The 18,049-nt window shown below is 41.7% G+C and overlaps 2 protein-coding genes across 4 annotated transcripts in view; one reads left to right on the top strand and one right to left on the bottom strand.

The window, feature by feature from the left end:
- PRICKLE1 (prickle planar cell polarity protein 1) overlaps window positions 1–15,191 on the top strand; it is an 81,949-nt gene extending 66,758 nt beyond the window's left edge. Inside the window, exons 2-8 of the mRNA XM_066633108.1 lie at window positions 3,049–3,234; window positions 5,541–5,654; window positions 8,152–8,289; window positions 9,015–9,218; window positions 10,008–10,194; window positions 11,127–11,987; window positions 13,100–15,191. Of these exons, the coding sequence (XP_066489205.1) occupies window positions 3,115–3,234; window positions 5,541–5,654; window positions 8,152–8,289; window positions 9,015–9,218; window positions 10,008–10,194; window positions 11,127–11,987; window positions 13,100–13,944 (2,469 nt within the window). The 5' untranslated portion in view covers window positions 3,049–3,114 and the 3' untranslated portion in view covers window positions 13,945–15,191. The remainder of the gene's footprint in view (window positions 1–3,048; window positions 3,235–5,540; window positions 5,655–8,151; window positions 8,290–9,014; window positions 9,219–10,007; window positions 10,195–11,126; window positions 11,988–13,099) is intronic.
- Window positions 13,572–18,049, bottom strand: part of PPHLN1 (periphilin 1) — a 49,983-nt gene continuing 45,505 nt past the window's right edge. For all 3 annotated transcript variants that reach the window (XM_066633109.1, XM_066633110.1, XM_066633111.1), the window contains one exon: window positions 13,572–17,925. In XM_066633109.1, the coding sequence (XP_066489206.1) occupies window positions 17,734–17,925 (192 nt within the window). In that variant the 3' untranslated portion in view covers window positions 13,572–17,733. The remainder of the gene's footprint in view (window positions 17,926–18,049) is intronic.

Below are 18,049 nucleotides of genomic sequence, written 5' to 3'. Positions count from 1 at the left end.
CATACCAGTTTCCTCAATCATAAGTTCTGAAGAGTAGAGCAGGAGGTTGGCATGTAGTGTCTTCCTTTGATTGTACATCATAATAATATAAAAATATTTAGCATGGTGTAAGTATTAACTTACTTCAAGGATAAAACTTTTCAGCCTTGAATCTGTTGTTCATGTAATAAACCCGTGTCATGGTCTCTTATGGGGGAGAGGTAGTACCCAACAAGAAGAAATAGGGCTTATTTGAAGTGTATGCTGGTGGTTCTCAAACACTTTAGCATTGGGACTCTCTTTTTAGAATGTAGTCTGTTGGGACCCACCAGAAGTGATGTCATTAACCTGGAAGTGATGTCATGACCAGAAGGGACATCAAGCAGGAAAATTTTTTAATACTTTATATTAAAGTTTATATTAAATATAAACTTTTAAAAGTTTATATTAAAGTATATTAAAAGTTTACAATAAGAATAAGTTTAAAAATTTATTTAAAATAAAGGACCCTCCAAAGCAGTTGTTGATCTGTTTTTAAAAAGAAACATTCCCCAAACATCCTAAAGGCTGTAATCCTAGCCACACTTACTCGGGAGTAAGCCCCATTGACTAACATTGCTAAAGCATGCACATAGTAGCCTATTAAAAATATAAATCTGTAACAATTCCCAAAATGCAGCCACATACCATGGTAGCGTCTAGTCTAATAAATTAAAAATGAAATACACATTGAAATGAATGGGGACCCATCTGAAATGGACTTGTGACCCACCTCACAGTTTGAGGTCCCAACTCCCAACTCACAGTTTGAAAAACACTGGTGTATGCAGTTTTTTAAAAGTCATTCTGATGAAGCAATTTAAGCCATTTCTGCCCAACATTGCATATATGTAACTGGGATCAAATGTGTACACACCTGGGGGCCAGGCAAAAATGGGTTTTAAGGAAATAGGCCTGCTGTTCTCTGGTTCAGAAGGAGAAACTCCAATAAGAAGTATAGTGACCTAAACATGTTACATTAAAAATGGGAATTTTAACATCAGTTTACACGTAGTTGAGGTAGCTTATAAAGTTCTCAATCTTCTAGCAAGTTCTATCTCTTCTAGGATAGCATAAGCTATCAAAATTCTGGTCAAAACCTGCCTTGTGTCCAGAAAGGCAATAAAGTAATGAAGCATAACTTGATTATTCATTGTACAGTTAAGCTTTCTAAACTCTGATCCCAAACCTCCACTGCCTTGTGGCTATATCCAGTTATGGAAAAGGCTTCAGGAGTCAACCTCGAGGCAAAATCCGGAGCCGGAGTCCCTGAGGCAGTTCATGGCTGAACACAGTCACGTTCTGGCAACTCCTGCGACGCCGCTGGAACCAACCGTATTGGCCTCTGCCTTTCCATTGGACCATTTCAGCGATGTGGAGAGGGGGGATTTGCTGCATGGGTAACAGCCTATCCTCCATACCTACTTTACCCAGGCTTCGCGCACTGGAGAGGACACTCTGTTCCAGAACCACCATTCAGAGCGTGACACCATAGTCTTCCGAGACTGAAGGATGCCAACTCTAAGTTTTCTAGGTGAGATAAATACCATTTAAATTACAACAGCTGTGATCTCATAACACACTTACTTGGGAATAAATCCCATTGCACTAAGTGGAGTTTACTTTTGAGTAGACGTGCGTAGAATTGCACTGTAAAACAAAGTTTTGGAAAGGGGGGGATTGACTCTCAATGAGTGGAATCAAATGGGCACTCTCTACTCTGCAAATACACAAGAAGTTCACACCCTGCTGTGATGGGTTCTACAGCAGTCCTGTTCTTTAATCGACCTTTGTGAGTTGTTGCATAAACAGATCAACATCTTTGACTTTAGTTTTCCTTATCTCGTGCAACGCTCTCATGCAATGTGTGTAACACATCCCTTCTCCAATCTCTGCAACATTAAATTATGTATCCTAATTCAGTCTGATCTCTTGAAGTGGTTACAGCAAATGTGCTGATTAAGATTTAATCTTGCTGCAGTTATTGGCTGGGCAGAGGAGTGATCTCATTGTTTTCAGCATTTTTCCATCAAGGAGAAAGGACAGATGTGAATGCTCAGAGCTTTTATAGGACTGGTTGTAGATTCTTTTCTTTTCTTCCTCTTGCATTGTTGAGGATGACTTCAAGAGATAAGTGCGGTTTAGCCAAATCTGCTCTGCTAACATGAAATGGAAGATCAACTCTCAGATCTTCCATCTACTGCAAACGCTATCAGGTTGCAGAGGAAGGACTGAAGTTCATGCTAGAAAGCAAAGGAAAAGGCGGGAGTGGAAGTGAGAGAACAACTTGGGGAAATTTGTAGCACACACATGGACAGCATTTAGTCTTGGCAAATGTAGTGACTGTGATACAAGCTATTCACACAGATACTATTGTTTGTGTATTCAAGCCATACTTTCTTGTTCTGTTTTTTTAGTGCATAAATGTTTTATTTTTTTTGCTTTTGGGTTAGGATTAAAACTCAATTAAAATTAAAACTCAAACGTTTCCTTGAAGAGCACATTTGTTTTATTCTTACACCAGAATAAAATGCCACAACCAGGGGACATTCACTAAAATTGAGTGTCGGGAGAGTTAGAACAGACAAAAGAAAATATTTCTCTACCCAGCCTGTAATTAGTCTGTGGAACTCTTTGCCACAGGATGCGGGGATGGCGCCTGGCCTAGATGCCTTCAAAAGGGGATTGGACAGTTTTCTGGAGGAAAAGTCCATCACAGCTGTGATGGGTATGTGCAACCTCCCAGTTTTAGATACAGGCTACCTCAAAAGGCCAGGTGCAACAGAGTAGCACAAGGAAGCAAGTCTCTTGTTGTCTTGTGTGCTTCCTGAGGCATCTGGTGGGACCTTGTGAGGTACAGGAAGCTGGGCTAGATGGGCCTTTGGCCTGATACAGCAGGGCTCTTATGTTATTAATGACTTTGGACCATTAGCGCAATATATACATACACCAGGCAGTGTTGGTTGGCCTTTAGGTAACAGAGATCCTGCTTTTTCATTGTAACATTTGACTTTTGAACCTCTCTTTCAGAACTCTGAATTGATGCACCGCAACTGAATTTTCTGACAAGGCCCTGCTGTCCTGTGCCTTTTGGAAATGGAGCCAAAAGTTGGCAATCTCACATTTGGCTTCCAGAGAAGCTCAACTTCTGATGATGATTCTGGCTGTGCCTTGGAAGAATATTCCTGGGTCCCCCCAGGTCTGAGACCTGAGCAGGTAAAGAAGATACTATCTTTTTCAAGCATATAAAAGCCAGTAGGTCTGTGCCTCTGTTGCTCTGTTGTTGTTGATTGATGACTTACTAAAGGACAGTTTTAGAGGTATACACTTTCTGATATTGGCTTGGTGTTTTGCTAGTTGATTCATAACACATGATCATTGAAGGAGAATTAAAAGTCATTTATTTTCTATTTAGAGTTTAGACCAATGATTTTTCAGCCACTGGGCCATGTCACATTGGTGAGCCACGAATGGTTCACAGGTGTGCCACAGGAGTTTGGGGGAGGGTCACATATTAGTAGGCTGTTGGGGGATATGAGCCCCCCTCATCGGCACTGTGGTGTGCCTTGTCAGTTGTCTCAAAACATGGTGTGACTTGACAATTTTAGCACCTTGTCACTGTGCCGTGAGATGGAAAAAGGTTGAAAATTGCTGATTTAGACTGATACTGTGTTCTGTTGTGGTATTATAGAAATCGCAGCAAGACTTGAAATCCTAAACATTAACTGTAGGTGATATTTGTATGGTAGTAAGCATAAGCATGGGGGGAAAGTACAGCACAATAGAAAGCAGACTTATCCAGGGATTACAATAAGTTTCTAATTGCAACAGCCCTTGTGTTCAGTAAAAGTCAGTATTTTTGCCATAGCTTAGATCAGCGGTGTCAAACATAAGGCCCACGGGCCAGGTACAACCCCAGAAAGCTCTTTATCTGACCCACATGATAATTGGGCTCTCCCAGTGCTGCCCTCTTAGCAGTGCCACTTCTGCTGAGGCTCTGGAAGAGAGAGACTGGAGGAGGTCTCAGAAGGCAAGGAACAGCAGAAGGGGCTGACCAAGTGGAGTGAGAGAGATGCTCAGATGCTGCCGGGGTGCTGGGAGAGACTAATTATCGTGGGTTGCTCTTTCGGCAGTGCCGCATCTGCCAAGGTAGCAGAGCATCTGAGCTGCAAAATGATGCCTTGGTAGAAGTGACACAGCTGGAAGGGTGGCCCATGTGATAATTGGGCTCTCCCAGGGTGATAATTGGGCTCTCCCATATCTTGACAACATGTATGGTCAAGATTCGCATTTTGTCATTTGAACTCATTTGTCGACTAATGAGTTCCTGCATGATAACAAAGTGCTTATTTCTGATCATCATCTGCTTAATGACATTTACCTTAATGACATTCTGGCCTTCAGGAGGTGCCATGAATGCTGTTTGGCCCACTGTGTGAAAGTGTTTGACACCCCTGGCATAACTTATGCCTTGATGCAGGCTTGATGTAAAGAGGCGTGTTTTGTAGCAGGAATTTGTGTGTGTTTTAGATGAACAACTGACCCATTGCGATTAAACCAATGGGTTGGCAGAATCAGTGGTTTCACTAGGGTTTGGATCACCTGGTATGAGAGACCAGCGGATTATTCCCAGGATGGACATCCTCCCATGCAGTGGGTGGCAAAACACCCTGGCCAATGGGCATGGTGATACACCATTATCCCACTGGTTTTTTGGCTATAACTTTTGATAGTATAGTGATATTTCAATACAGTTTCTTTCATTGCATTCTGCATGAAATTACACATCAAATGATATATAACATGGTGGTATTATTCAAAAATTCCAAGATTTAAAAAATTTTGGCCAGTAGTAATGTCACCCCCCTGTGCGTGTAATCCAGTGTGGCCCACATCCTTAAGCAACACCAGTGGGTAGAATGAATTTCTTTTTGAATCCTCCAAAAGAATAAATGTTCTGAGGTGGAAATTTCTCAGGTGGAAAAAATGGTTGAATTCAGCCTTTTTGTAGGATGGCAGCCCATAACTAACGAAGATCACAGAAATATTGAGCCTGATTCACCTGAGATTATACAAACAACATTTATCTCTTTAACTTAATACTATTCAGGGGGCAAATCATGCTTGTTGATGTAGCAGTTGTTTTCTGGACAGCTTCACACAGTGTGTGATAAAATGCAGAAAGAAATGTGGAATTTTAACAGACTGTGCTAATTGTCCCTGAAAGGGCTGGAAGTTGGATGTGAATAATTTATGACACTTGAAATTGTCACTGCAAATTGCATTCCAGGGCAGCAAGTCAACAGCTGGGTGCGAGCTCTGTCCCAATCCATTTCTTCTGCCTCGGCTCAAATGGTAGTTTTTTGTTGTTTTTTTTAAGCTCAGTGGAATGCAAACTCTGTCCAAGATTTAAAGGAGAAAATGTAGCCTGCTCTGTAAATAAAGCCAAAGATAAGATGATAGATGAAGGCTTTTACAAGGGATGAATGGGATGTCATGTGTACTTCTGGTCTCCAATTCAGGTACAGCTCTACTTCGCTTGTTTGTCAGAGGAGAAGGTCCCTTATGTTAACAGTCCTGGAGAGAAACACCGGATTAAGCAACTTCTCTATCAGCTACCACCCCATGATAACGAGGTAGATATGATTATTCATTCTTTGCCCTGCTACCTCTGGACAGAAGGACTACCTTTCTTGCTTTTCTTATGATTTCAAAGTATGGACTTGCAAAGGAGACTGCCTTGGCATATTCTGGCCTGCCAGTCAGCTTCTGCTGGATAGATCTTTGCGTCAGGTGTGACCTGCCAGTCAGCTTCTCCTGAATCATTCTGCCAGAACTTTGTGTCTGGTGTTGTTGCATTGGTAGGACTGAGTGATTCAGGCTGCAATCCTAACCACATTTTCCTGAGAGTAAGCCCCATTGAACAAAATAGGACTTGCTTCTGAGTAGATCTGGTTAGGATTGTGCCCTCGGGGAGGTGGCAGAGTTACACAGGGGCTGGGATCCTTTGAGGCGGATAGTTTTAACCTTTATACAGTTTGATACCGCTTCAGGTATGAGAAGGAAACGCACCCACGGTTTTAATGTTGAAAAAAGTGTGCCTCAGCGTGCCTGCACTTGTCTGCTGGCAAATACCTGACTAGGTAAATACCAAGTCTTGGCATATCTCAGCTATATACTAATTCAGGCGGCGTTCATTTTGTGGCTACAAAGCAGCCGGAAGTGGTTGCTAGCATGGTTCTAGAGCAGCCATTTTCAACCACTGTGCCGTAGCACACTGGTGTGCAGTGAGTGGTCCACAGATGTGCCACAGGAATTTGAGGGAAGGTCATTTATTAATAGATGTGAGCCCCCACTGGCAGCATGGTGTGCCTTGTCAATTGTCAAAAACCTGGTGGTGTGCCTTGACCATTTTAATGCCTTGTCAGTGTGCCGCGAGATGTAAAAGATTGAAAATCACTGCTCTAGAGTACTAGAAGCACTAATTTATTTTAAGCATTTTTAAAAATGGAAGGAAAATGGTGTCATATGTTTCAGGGTGTTTTTTTTGACATTTCATCATTGTCTTATTAAAGTGACCTAAACTTCTGTATAATGCTTTTAAAATCTTGGGAATGGCTGGCTTCTTTTGTCCAGGTTCAAAAACTCTTCATCTACCGCCTCCCCTATTTGCCATACAAGATGGCTGTGCCCAGTTCTTTCCTCAGAACAGAGCAATATGATAGCATTATTCATGGTGGTAGCCATGCTTTCTAGCCCCGAGCTCTCAGGAAAGATTGCTAACAGGGCGAGCATGCTAGAATGTGAAAAAAGAATGTGACCCAAGCATGCTGGAAGGAGAAAAAAAAAGCTCTCTAGCACTCCTAGAATCTGAAAAACAAATGCAGCCTTACTATATAGTCTTGCCAGAAGTAGATATTTACTCTGTACAGACTGGGTTTATAACTTTCTTTCCCATTCTTTGCAGCGCTAGGCAGGAAGTGCTATCAAGGTTTAGGTCTAACACCATCTGACAAGCCTTAATAATACGCACATTGACCCTGTTGTGTTAAGATAAGGACTGTCTGGGAAATTCTGTTTCATATTATCAAAGCCGGGGTCCCTGCAAGACATCTAAGCAAGCTTTGCAGCCTGGGAACCTACTCGATCAAAATTTTGTGACATTCTGCTCATTACATTCTATGCAAATTTGTTTGTAAAAGTTAGAAGGAACTCCATGCTTTGCTTAATCTCTAATTTGTCAAAACTTAAATGCATATAGGTCATAATTTCAAAAATGGGAGAACTGTGTATACACACTCATATATGGAGCTTTTCTTTGTGACACTGTGGGCACAATCCTAACCAGGTCTACTCAGAAGTAAGTCCTATTTTGTTCAATGGGCCTACTCTCAGGAAAGTGTGGTTAGGATTGCAGCCTGTATCAGTTTCCCTCTGCCAAAGAAAACCATGCTTTTGAACAGCAGTGAAAACATTAGAGCAGTGGTTTTAGTCTAGGACCCACTTTTTAGAATGACAATCTGTTGGGACCCACCAGAAGTGATGTCATTAGCCTGGAAGTGATGTCATGGCCGGAAGTGATGTCATCATGCAGGAAAAAATTTTTTGACAATCCTAGGTTGCAATCCTATGTACACTTATCCAGGAGTAAGCCCCATTGGCTATCATTGTTAAAAGTACAGATCTGTCCAAATGCAGTCACGTACCATGGTGGCATCTAGTCTAATATACTGAAAATAAAATATTGAAGAACGAGACCTGCCTGAAATTGGATCACAATCCATCTAGTGGGTCCCAACCCACAGTTTGAGAAACAGCACGTTATATATCATGAATGTATTGGTTCTTTCTCAATCATATACCCTAAGCCAGTGGTTCCCAAACTTTGAGCCATGGCTTTCCAGGGAGCTGTAGAAACCAGTCAGGGGAGCTGCGGAATCCTTGTGAAAACCTGCCACCCTATACAGTATATAGGATTGTAGCCCTAATGGCCCAGTCGGTCAAGGGAGCCACCAGTCGAAAAAGTTTGGGAACCACTGCCCTAAGTTTTTGGTTGACATTTTTAAAAGTCTACATTTTAGTTCTATAACTAGCATAACATCTACATTTGGTAATTTTTTTTTTTTAATGAAGGTGAGATATTGCCAGTCTTTAAGTGAAGAAGAGAAGAAGGAACTTCAGATATTTAGCTCACAACGCAAGAAGGAGGCACTGGGACGGGGCACAGTGAAAGTGCTCTCGAGAGCAGTGATGCATGCCATCTGTGACCAGGTACACTTCTTTTATTTAAAGAGAATTAACATTGGAACTGCATAAAGCTCAGTTACGTCATCCTGGATGCTAGTGATGTGGAAATTGTGCTGCTACTGGGCCAATTACAGCTACAGCAGTGGCTGCAATGGAGCCTGGGTTGCGCTGACTCTCGTAAGGCAGCAGTGGGGTTGTGTAATGTGCAGCGGGAAGAAGGGGGTGGATCCCAGCAGCAGCAACTTGCACCAGCTTCCTATCCCCCCTCTCCCAGTCCATCCCACCCATTTCCTATCAGACTGACACCAAAGTTTTTAATTTAACATCCATTTTGCCTTCTGTCCTCCCCACCCCCCCACCCAGCATACAGCGCTATCTCCCTTGGCACAGTTGCATGCTGTGGACCAGTGGGGGATAGGATTGGGCTGTTAGACGTACATTGGAACCAAAGTTAATGGTCTCACATTTGGGGGAATAAACAGCAGTTCCCAAATTAATTGTCATGGGTGTGTAAAAAGTGTGAGTCTCCATTGTTAAAATAGGAAATGATCAAACCACAAGAATCTGATTATGTTCCTTAATGCTATGCTTTCTGAAAGAGCAGATAATTATTTAAAATTGAACAACATAGCACTGATGGGGGCATATCTAAGGGTGTGTGTGTGTGTGTGTGTGTGTGTGTGTGTTGTATAGGAAAACGGTGGACATATATTCCATGTAAACTCATTTTTAACTTACCTTCTTTCCAGTGTGGCATGAAGATAAATGGTGGAGAAGTTGCTGTTTTGGCCTCAAGAGCTGGACCTGGAGTGTGTTGGCATCCGTCCTGCTTTGTATGTTCTACATGTAACGAGCTTCTTGTTGATTTGATCTACTTCTACCAAGACGGAAAAATTCATTGCGGTAGACACCATGCTGAACTCCTCAAGCCACGTTGCTCGGCATGCGATGAGGTAATCACGTTGGGCATTCCCACAATATAGTATTTAACGTTTGTCTATTAAGCAGCTGAGTTCCTGAAGACAACTGACAATCAAAGTTTACATGTTGAAACTGCATAAAGCAGTCGGGAAAGGGCCCTAGTTCAATGACAAGAGCACGTGCTTTGCATGGAGAGGGTTCTGGGTTCATTTGTGGAAATTTTGAAATTGTGTAGCATAGAAAATAAGTGCCAGTGTAGATGATATGGAGCTATATGGATCAATACAGGGTAGCCTCTAATGTACTTTGAAAAAACACTGGTGCAGCACAATCCTACCTTGCGCTGGAACAGGCAGATCAGAATGCCTGCGCTGTATCCAGCGCATGATAGGAGCCCAAAGTGGCTCAACCGAAGGTAAGGGGAAACTCTTCCCCTTACCCCCGGTAAGCCACCGCAGCCCCAGTGGGTCTCCTCGGTCTTGCACCACCTCTGGAAGTAGCATAAGTCCAAGGAGAGCAGAGCAACTTGCAGCCGCTCCGCCCTACTCAGGGAACAGGGTTGGGATCTGGCATAACCGCCAGGTCCCAGCCCCGCTTCCCGCTCCCCACCGGCCCACCCTGGGACCACCCACTGCTCCAGAATGCCTCCCTCCCGGCCTCCCCAGACCCTTGCGTTGGCCAAGTTCAGCTGACGCAACCCTCCCTGCCTGAGTCAGCGCAGAGGCTGGACTTGTGCACTCAGGATTGTGCCCCTAGTTAGAACGCTGAAGCAATTTTCATATGTAACTGAATCTTTCCCTAAATCTTTTTTCCCCCCCTAGATTATTTTTGCTGATGAATGTACAGAAGCAGAAGGTCGCCATTGGCATATGAAACACTTTTGCTGCCTCGAGTGCGAAACCATCCTTGGAGGACAAAGATACATTATGAAGGACGGACGCCCATTCTGCTGTGGCTGTTTTGAGTCTCTCTATGCAGAATACTGTGAGACTTGTGGGGAACACATAGGTAATTTTGCATCTTTAAAAATAGGCAAAATATAGTGTAAATCGCCTACAGGTACAGTATATTCGGGGGGGTTTATTTTTCCACATATTTTGTGTTTTGACAAAAATGAGAAGTACAGAAAGCGGTGTTATGTTTTTATTCCATATTCCAAGGGTGCCTTTTTATTAATTATAATTGTGTTAAATGTGTACTAGGTAGGTGACTTAAGTGGTATAGACTCAGCAGGTGCAGCCACACATATATAGAGGTGGTACAGAATATGCAGATGTCTTAGAGAATAGTTTTATTTTTGCAGATTTCACAGATTTATTTTTTTTTTTGCACAAATGAAAAATGCAGAAAGCTGTGTTGTGTTTTTATTTCGATATCACTGGAAAAAAACTCATCTCTGCCTAAAGGCTAAAGAAAACCAAGTATTTTACTCTCAGAAATGACTACGACAGTGGTTCTCAAACTTTTAGCATCAGGACCCACTTTTTAGAATGACAATCTGTCAGGACCCACCCAAAGTGATGTCATGACCAGAAGTGACATCATCAAGCAGGAACATTTTTAACAATCCTCGGCTGCAATCCTACCCACACTTATCCAGGAGTAAGTCCCATTTACTATTATTGGTAAAAGCATATACATAGTAGCCTGTTAAAAGTACAGGCCTGTAACATTTCCCCAAATGCAGTTACATACCATGGGAGCATCAGGTCTGATATATTAAAACTAAAATATTGTAATGAATGGGAACCCAGCTGAAATTGGCTTGCGACCCACTTAGTGTGTCCCGACCCACAGTTTGAGAAACACTGGGCTAAGGTGTCTAGATTAATAATAAATGCTAGAGTCAAAAAATACAGTTTTATTTAAGATAAACTAGAGATGAAACCAAGTATGTCAAAGTATCAATTCAAACGAGTTTGTTTTTTTTAAATAAACAGGTGTCGATCATGCTCAGATGACTTATGATGGACAGCATTGGCACGCTACAGAAACTTGCTTTTCTTGTGCCCATTGCAAAGTCTCCTTGCTTGGCTGTCCTTTCCTTCCCAAGCAAGGGCAGATTTATTGTTCAAAATCATGCAGTCTGGGAGAGGATGTTCATGCCTCGGACTCCTCCGATTCCGCTTTCCAGTCTGCCCGCTCGAGAGATTCCAGGAGGAGTGTTCGTATGGGGAAAAGCAGCAGGTCAGCAGATCAGTGCAGGCAATCTCTCCTCCTGTCCCCGGCATTGAACTATAAATTTCCTGGCCTTTCGAGCACCGCTGACGATACCCTTTCACGGAAACTGGATGACCTGAGCCTTTCGCGGCAAGGGGTGAGCTTTGTTGATGAAGACCTCTGGAAAGGAAGGGGTGAGCAGGAGATGCCCGATGACCCAGAAGAGTGGGCTGAGCACGAAGACTACATGACCCAGCTGCTTCTAAAGTTTGGCGATAAGGGCCTTTTTCAGCAGCCGGTGGAAGTGGACGCAAGATCCAATGAACAGTGGATTTCTGAGAGCATGATGAAAGGGAGGTCAGAGTTAAAGAAAAACAGCCAAAGCTTAGCAAGTAAGAAATACAAGTCGGATATGTATTGGGCACAGTCCCAAGATGGCCTTGGGGATTCGGCTTATGGTAGCCACCCAGGACCAGCCAGCAGGAAAATCCAAGAGCTGGACATGGAGCATGGTCCAGCTAGATACAAACACGATCCCAAGCAATGGTACAATGATTCTCTAGAGTGTTTGTCGGACCTGAAACAACAAGAACAGGGTGTCCGCGATTCCATGGATTCCTTGGCCTTGTCTAATATCACAGGTAAGACAAACCGGAAAAAATATTACATCTTTTAGTTTAAGGTTCACTTGGAAAGTACAACTGTAGTCTATGTTGGCAGACTTACTCCTTAGCAATATTCTCCAAGGGATGTGAATTAGACTCTGTGCAGTGTTTGCTTGCTTCCTGCTTTAAATTGTAACAGACAACATCTCACTCAGTCAAAAGAGAACTGTCAGGTTTACAGAAGTATTCCTTCTCCAGGGGGCTTAGATTTTTTTTCCTAACACCTTTATTAGTGAAAGAAAAAAATAGAATACATTCGGACAAAATAAATAGTGTAAAAAAAATAGTATGCTATTAATAAGATACAAAAAAGTCAGCAATCTATACTATGAACCGTAATTCATTGGGGCTCAGATGCATTCAGGGATTTTTCTTTTCCCTGCTGGTCATGGAAAGATGGAATACTAGTTTTCCCAAAGCAGGAAGGAATTGTGGTGAGAACTGCTGCTGTTAACATTCTACCTTTGGGTTAGCAGTGCCAAAGTCGGAAGTGAGAGACACAAGAAGGGCTCTTGATTATTGTCAACTATGAAGTCAATGGGAAAAGAATGTTAATATGAAACCGGAGTTGAGATTACTTGTTTGTATAACACAGACCTAAAAACAAAACAAACAAAAACTTTTTTTTAGTTGCCAAGGATGTTTGAATGAATTTAAGATACTTTGGGGATTTTGCTTAAATGGCTGTACTTTTGGGGGTACGGTTTAGCCACCATATAGGCATAGCCACATAGCTTCATGAGGAAGCTGCTTGAATTGGCATATATGGTGGCTATGCCATACCTTCAAAACTAGAGCCAGTTGGGCAAAACTAATGCCACTTTCATATTCAGTACCCCGACTATACCCAAGAATAGATCTAACTTTTAAGACATGAAAATGTGTGTAGGCCTGTATAATTGTAGAAGCTTCCTTGGCAATAAAACTTTAATTTTTTTTTTCCTACCTGTAATTCACTTTCTTCATAACCAAGACTTGAATTTAATACAGATTTGTGTTTTCTAAACACTTTGTACTTTTCCCTCTGCTTAACTGTCCTGATGCAAATTCAAGTGGATGGAATTTTAAGTGTCCTGTTTTAATTTTAGGTGCTTCAGCAGATGGGGAGGTAAAACCGAGACCCCTGTTGTATTCCTTGCAGACTTATCAAGAGCTGGAAGTAGAGGATTGTGAGAAAATGAGCAACATGGGGACTCTGAATTCCTCAATGCTTCACAGGAGCACAGAGTCCTTGAAAAGCTTAAGTTCTCAATTGTGTCAAGGTAAGGCACTGCCGGAAGAGAAACCAACCCAAATGCCAGTACTCAGAAGGTCCAAATCCCAGACTAGACCGCAGCAAGTGAAGTTTTCAGACGACGTCATCGATAATGGAAGTTATGAGAACCTGGACATTCGTCAGCCTCCCATGAGTGAACGGACTCGCAGGCGCGTGTATCAGTTTGAAGACCATGGCAAGAGACACCGTCGCCGGAGAAGCAGGAAGTCTCGGTCCGATAATGCCCTGCATTTAGCTGCAGACAGAAAACCTTTGCCAAAGGAGAGGCTTAATTTTTATTCACCACAGGATTATGACAAACGTATTCAAAATAAAAGCCCTCATGCAATGCGGGCATACACGCCAACCTTATACAGCCAGTACACTCCCGTTACTTCAGACTATACAATGGCAAACCAACAGGACCATTTTTTGGGATTCTTTGGCGAAGAGGAAGACTCTTGGTGTTCAACAACGTCATCGTCATCGTCTGATTCCGAAGAGGAAGGATATTTCTTAGGACAGCCCATTCCACAGCCCCGATCAGTGAGATACCCCTACTATACAGATGAGCTTTGTAGTCCAACTGCCGAACTCCCCAGTTCTCAGTTTGGACAAAGGGCAACAAAATCCAAAAAGAGAAAGTCACACAAAGGCAAAAACTGCATCATTTCTTAAGCTTGACCCAGTTAACTATGAATGAATGAATGCTGTGCCTACACTGTTTAAATGTTGTATAGATAAGTGGCTAAATTACTTTTGGAAGACCATAAAATGCGCAAGTCTTTGTCCATCTTCTCTGTTGAGGCACTGCAGCTTTAACAACCTAAATGAATTGAAAATACATTTTGCAATGCTGCTTAAAAGGGCCACACCAGCACTGGGAGAGAGCATTTCAGGTGGTATTTTCTGCTGGCTGGTACCAATAACCAGAACAAATGGTTGTTTTTTTTCAGTTGACTATTTAATGACAGTAACACACTGAATATGGTGCTTATTTTTTTTGCATCCAATGCAATCTTCCTACAGCTATATTAATGTAGTCCAACCAACAAGTCTTTTTTTCTCTATGTAGGTCCTGTAAAGTGTTCCAAGACTTATTCCATTGGCCTTTTCCACTTGATCTTGTTTGTATGGGGATCACTGTATCCTTACTCAGAGGGTCAATTTAAAATTTCCTTTGCCCAAGTACAAGTGTGCACTGCTTAATGATGGACCGCATATACAACAGTGGTCAAGGCGCAACAAAGCAGCTCTTAATTAGATAGTCATAGTCTGCAGCAGAGTGTCTGTTTACACAACAAAGAGGCTCTTAATGCAAAGAAGCAATCTATCTCTAGTAGCCTGTGCAGCCAGCTACTGTCTGGCAGGGAGTGTCTATTTACACTCAAAGGCACTAGATTGGGCTGAATGTTCGCCTAGCGACCTAATCGCATAACAGTGGGGATCAGAGAACCTATCCCCATCAAGTGGTGCACACCTGTATTAGGCCCTACTGATGAAGTTAATTGTATAAAGTCAGTTGCAAAGTTTAAGAATCCTGTATATTTAAAACACTTTCTCCTGGTTTCAGATGTAGTATAGGAGCATCATTAGATCCAACTGATATTTATAATGTAGTATATCTGTAGCTGAAACTGTATTCATAACTTAATAGTGCAAATAATGTACATATTGTAAAGTTAAGATTTAACAGACTATTTTTATATCCCTGAATTGCAAGAAGTTTGTTTAAATACAAAAGTAGTTTATTGGAGGGATTAACATCAGCTTGAGTCAGGCAAGGTTTGTTAAATGTACATAAATTTATAGTAGTGAAATGTTACTTTCTGCTGACAGCAAAGCTCTTTATGCATGGTGGAGCTATGTAAATACTGTTTAAACTATGGTCCTTAATATTAAAGGATTTATTTATGGGTCAAGAACTCTATTTGTATAAACACAATTGCAGTATACAAACCAATACAATACATACCATACCATTTGGTAGATAACATCGCCAAGAGTGGGAAGTACTGCGTAGCAGATTTGTTAACACTAAGTGGTGTTTGGATTTAGCGTTTGAAAGACACTACTCAGAGATTACTTGGTCCAGGACGCTTTGAAATATGCAAAGGTTTTTTTAACTCCCCAAAATGGTTAAACAGCTCACAAAGATTGAAAGTCCTGTTATTATTTACATCAGAGATAATCAAATTGACATTAGAAAGGGGCAAACGCACACTCCTAAAGAATTAAACATGACAAAACAATACAGAACTAGAAGGGCATTGGGGGGGAGAATGGGGGTTACTGAACCTTTATAGAATGTGTCTGATACTGCTATACTTAGCACTTAAAACATTTAGACTTGCATTATAAGCCTGAAGAATGGAATGCTGTCAAGTTGTTTCCATCGAGTCTGTCCCTACAACCCTTAAAATTTGATTAGTGTAACCCCTTTCCACCAATGGTATAGGATAGTAGGGTCATTTCATTCTTGTTTATATTAACCTTATGGCCCAATCCAATGAGCCTTTTATGACAGCAGAATGAGTAGTCTGTCATAAAAGGCCCGGCAATGGCCTTTCACAAATACATTGCACCACTGTCAGGCCAGTTGCAGCTGCCAGAAAGTGGTGGCAGAATCACACCCCTGCCAAGCCCAGGCTACACCAACTCCAGTAAATCAGTGGGGATTTGCAGGCACTAGGATGCAGGTCTCTTGTGTACTCCTTGAGGCATTTGGTGAGCCATTGTGAGCTACAGGAAGCTGGACTAGATGGGCCTATGGCCTGATCCAGTGGGCCTCTTCTTATGTTCTTGTGATGTGTCACAGGTATGGATGTCTGGGGTGGATCCTGGCAGCACCAGCATGCCTCAAGCTTTTATCCCCACTTTGATGATCCCACTTCCTTCTCTCTTATGACTTAAAGCAGCTACATAACTATTATTGGTCTGAGGAGCCCCATTAGCCACAAGGAGGCCTAGACAGAAGTAAGAGGAAAATAGTTTCTGGCAGGCCTCCAGATTGCCCCACCCCCCCATCTGGATGCAGCATTGGCACAGCTGCATTGTCAATGGTGGGGGATAAGATTGGGCCATTAATTTGCCATTGAGGTACCCAGTCACACAGTGCATATAGGTCTGTTTCCACCATTCTGACTTGTATTATCCACAAAATCTCATTTATCATACACCAGAAGTTGGCAACCTTCAGTCTCAAAGACTGTGGTATCGCACTCTGAATGGTGGTTCTGGAACTGCGTCTAGTGTTCCTGAAAAGGCCAATCCGATACACCAAAAGTATGTCTCACATTTTGTACTCTGCATAACATTGACACATGAATATTTAGCATTGATCTAGCTCTTGTTCAAAGCACTTCAGATGTTCTGTACAGACTTTCGTCTACCAAGACAATGGGGGGGGGATTTATCTCTCGTAGTGCTAAAGGGCCTGGGTGGAAATAGAAGGATAAGTTTTATACCTCCAGGTGCATTACTGGCAAAATATCAAATCTGTACTTCTACAATGGTATAGCTTTTCTGCAGTTTAGAAAATATTTCTGCTACTTTTTAATACAATTATTTATTCAAAATTTAGTATCCTCTTATAAATATTGAAATGAAAACAATGAACGTTCTAGAAGAGGAACAGAATACATTTTCTTCTTTCTAAGATTAAAAATACAAATTAAAGTTAACACTGCTTACACAAGAGACTAGGTGACTGTACAGGTCCTTGAGAAATGAAATGCAAATTCTCAGCAGTTATTTTTTTTTTAATGTTTTTTTTTTAAAGCTTCCCAAAAACACTACCACCAAAACAGATTTAACAATGGGGGTGATCAAATTGTTCACTCAAAGTTAAAATGCAACTTTGGATAGCCAACCAAAAGACCACCCCCACTAATATACACACAAATACATACTTGCACAATGTACTGCATATACATTCCTGTAGTCAGCATTAAGATTAAACCTTTAAGTACTGCCTGCTAGAGCTTTATTCAATCATTGACCTCAATGTCCAAAATGATGTGACAGTACTGAATCACTTTCAATCGAGTTCTTAACACTGGTTTGGATCCAGACTTGTACAAGCAGAAGGAAGCCTAAAAAGTCCAGCTTTGCCCCCAACAAGTAGAAATATTCAGGAAGCAGTAAAGATTCAGTCTGCTTACACCTATCTAAACCCACTGTATTTTTCAAATCTATAAGGTCAAATAAAATGTAGAATACTTTATATGCATTGAGATACAAAAGTGAAGTATGTCTCAGAGTTTGTCTTTGGACAACTTTTGCTATATGAACAAAAAAATGATTTAGAAGGGCTGTCACGTCATAAATAAGTTCTGCATTGAACTTAAAGACTGAAAAAGATAAAACCCTGTTTCAGGATGCTTTAACAGAAAGTCTCTGTTACAGAAAGTTTCACGGTTGTTTTTTAACAAGTAGTATTTAAATAAGAACCATCCAGTCTTGATCCTAGGGCTCTTCAAATGCTTGAGAGGTAGCGTCATATTCTGCAATGAAGCGCTTAAGTTCCTCAATGCACCTTTCACCAATCTCACACAGATTTTGCCTCAAGGAAAACTGGATGGGTTTTTCTAACGAAGGGTCTTTTTCAACCAGCATCTTCACTACAGCGCCAAAAGTTTCACAATCTTGTCTGTAGACCTAGAAGCACAATTTTGAGAAGTTCATGAAATGCGGCATTCGTTTATAGACAGTATTTCTGCTCTAAAATGCAGTATAAGTGCTATGAGCCAAATGCTAGCTAGTTGGAACGACAGGTTTTTCT

This window comes from Tiliqua scincoides, chromosome 7 (genome assembly GCF_035046505.1).
Source record: "Tiliqua scincoides isolate rTilSci1 chromosome 7, rTilSci1.hap2, whole genome shotgun sequence".
In the NCBI taxonomy this organism is placed as follows: Eukaryota; Metazoa; Chordata; class Lepidosauria; order Squamata; family Scincidae; genus Tiliqua; species Tiliqua scincoides.
The sequence above is the reverse complement of the archived record's forward strand: the minus strand, read 5'-3'. Positions and strand labels throughout refer to the sequence as shown.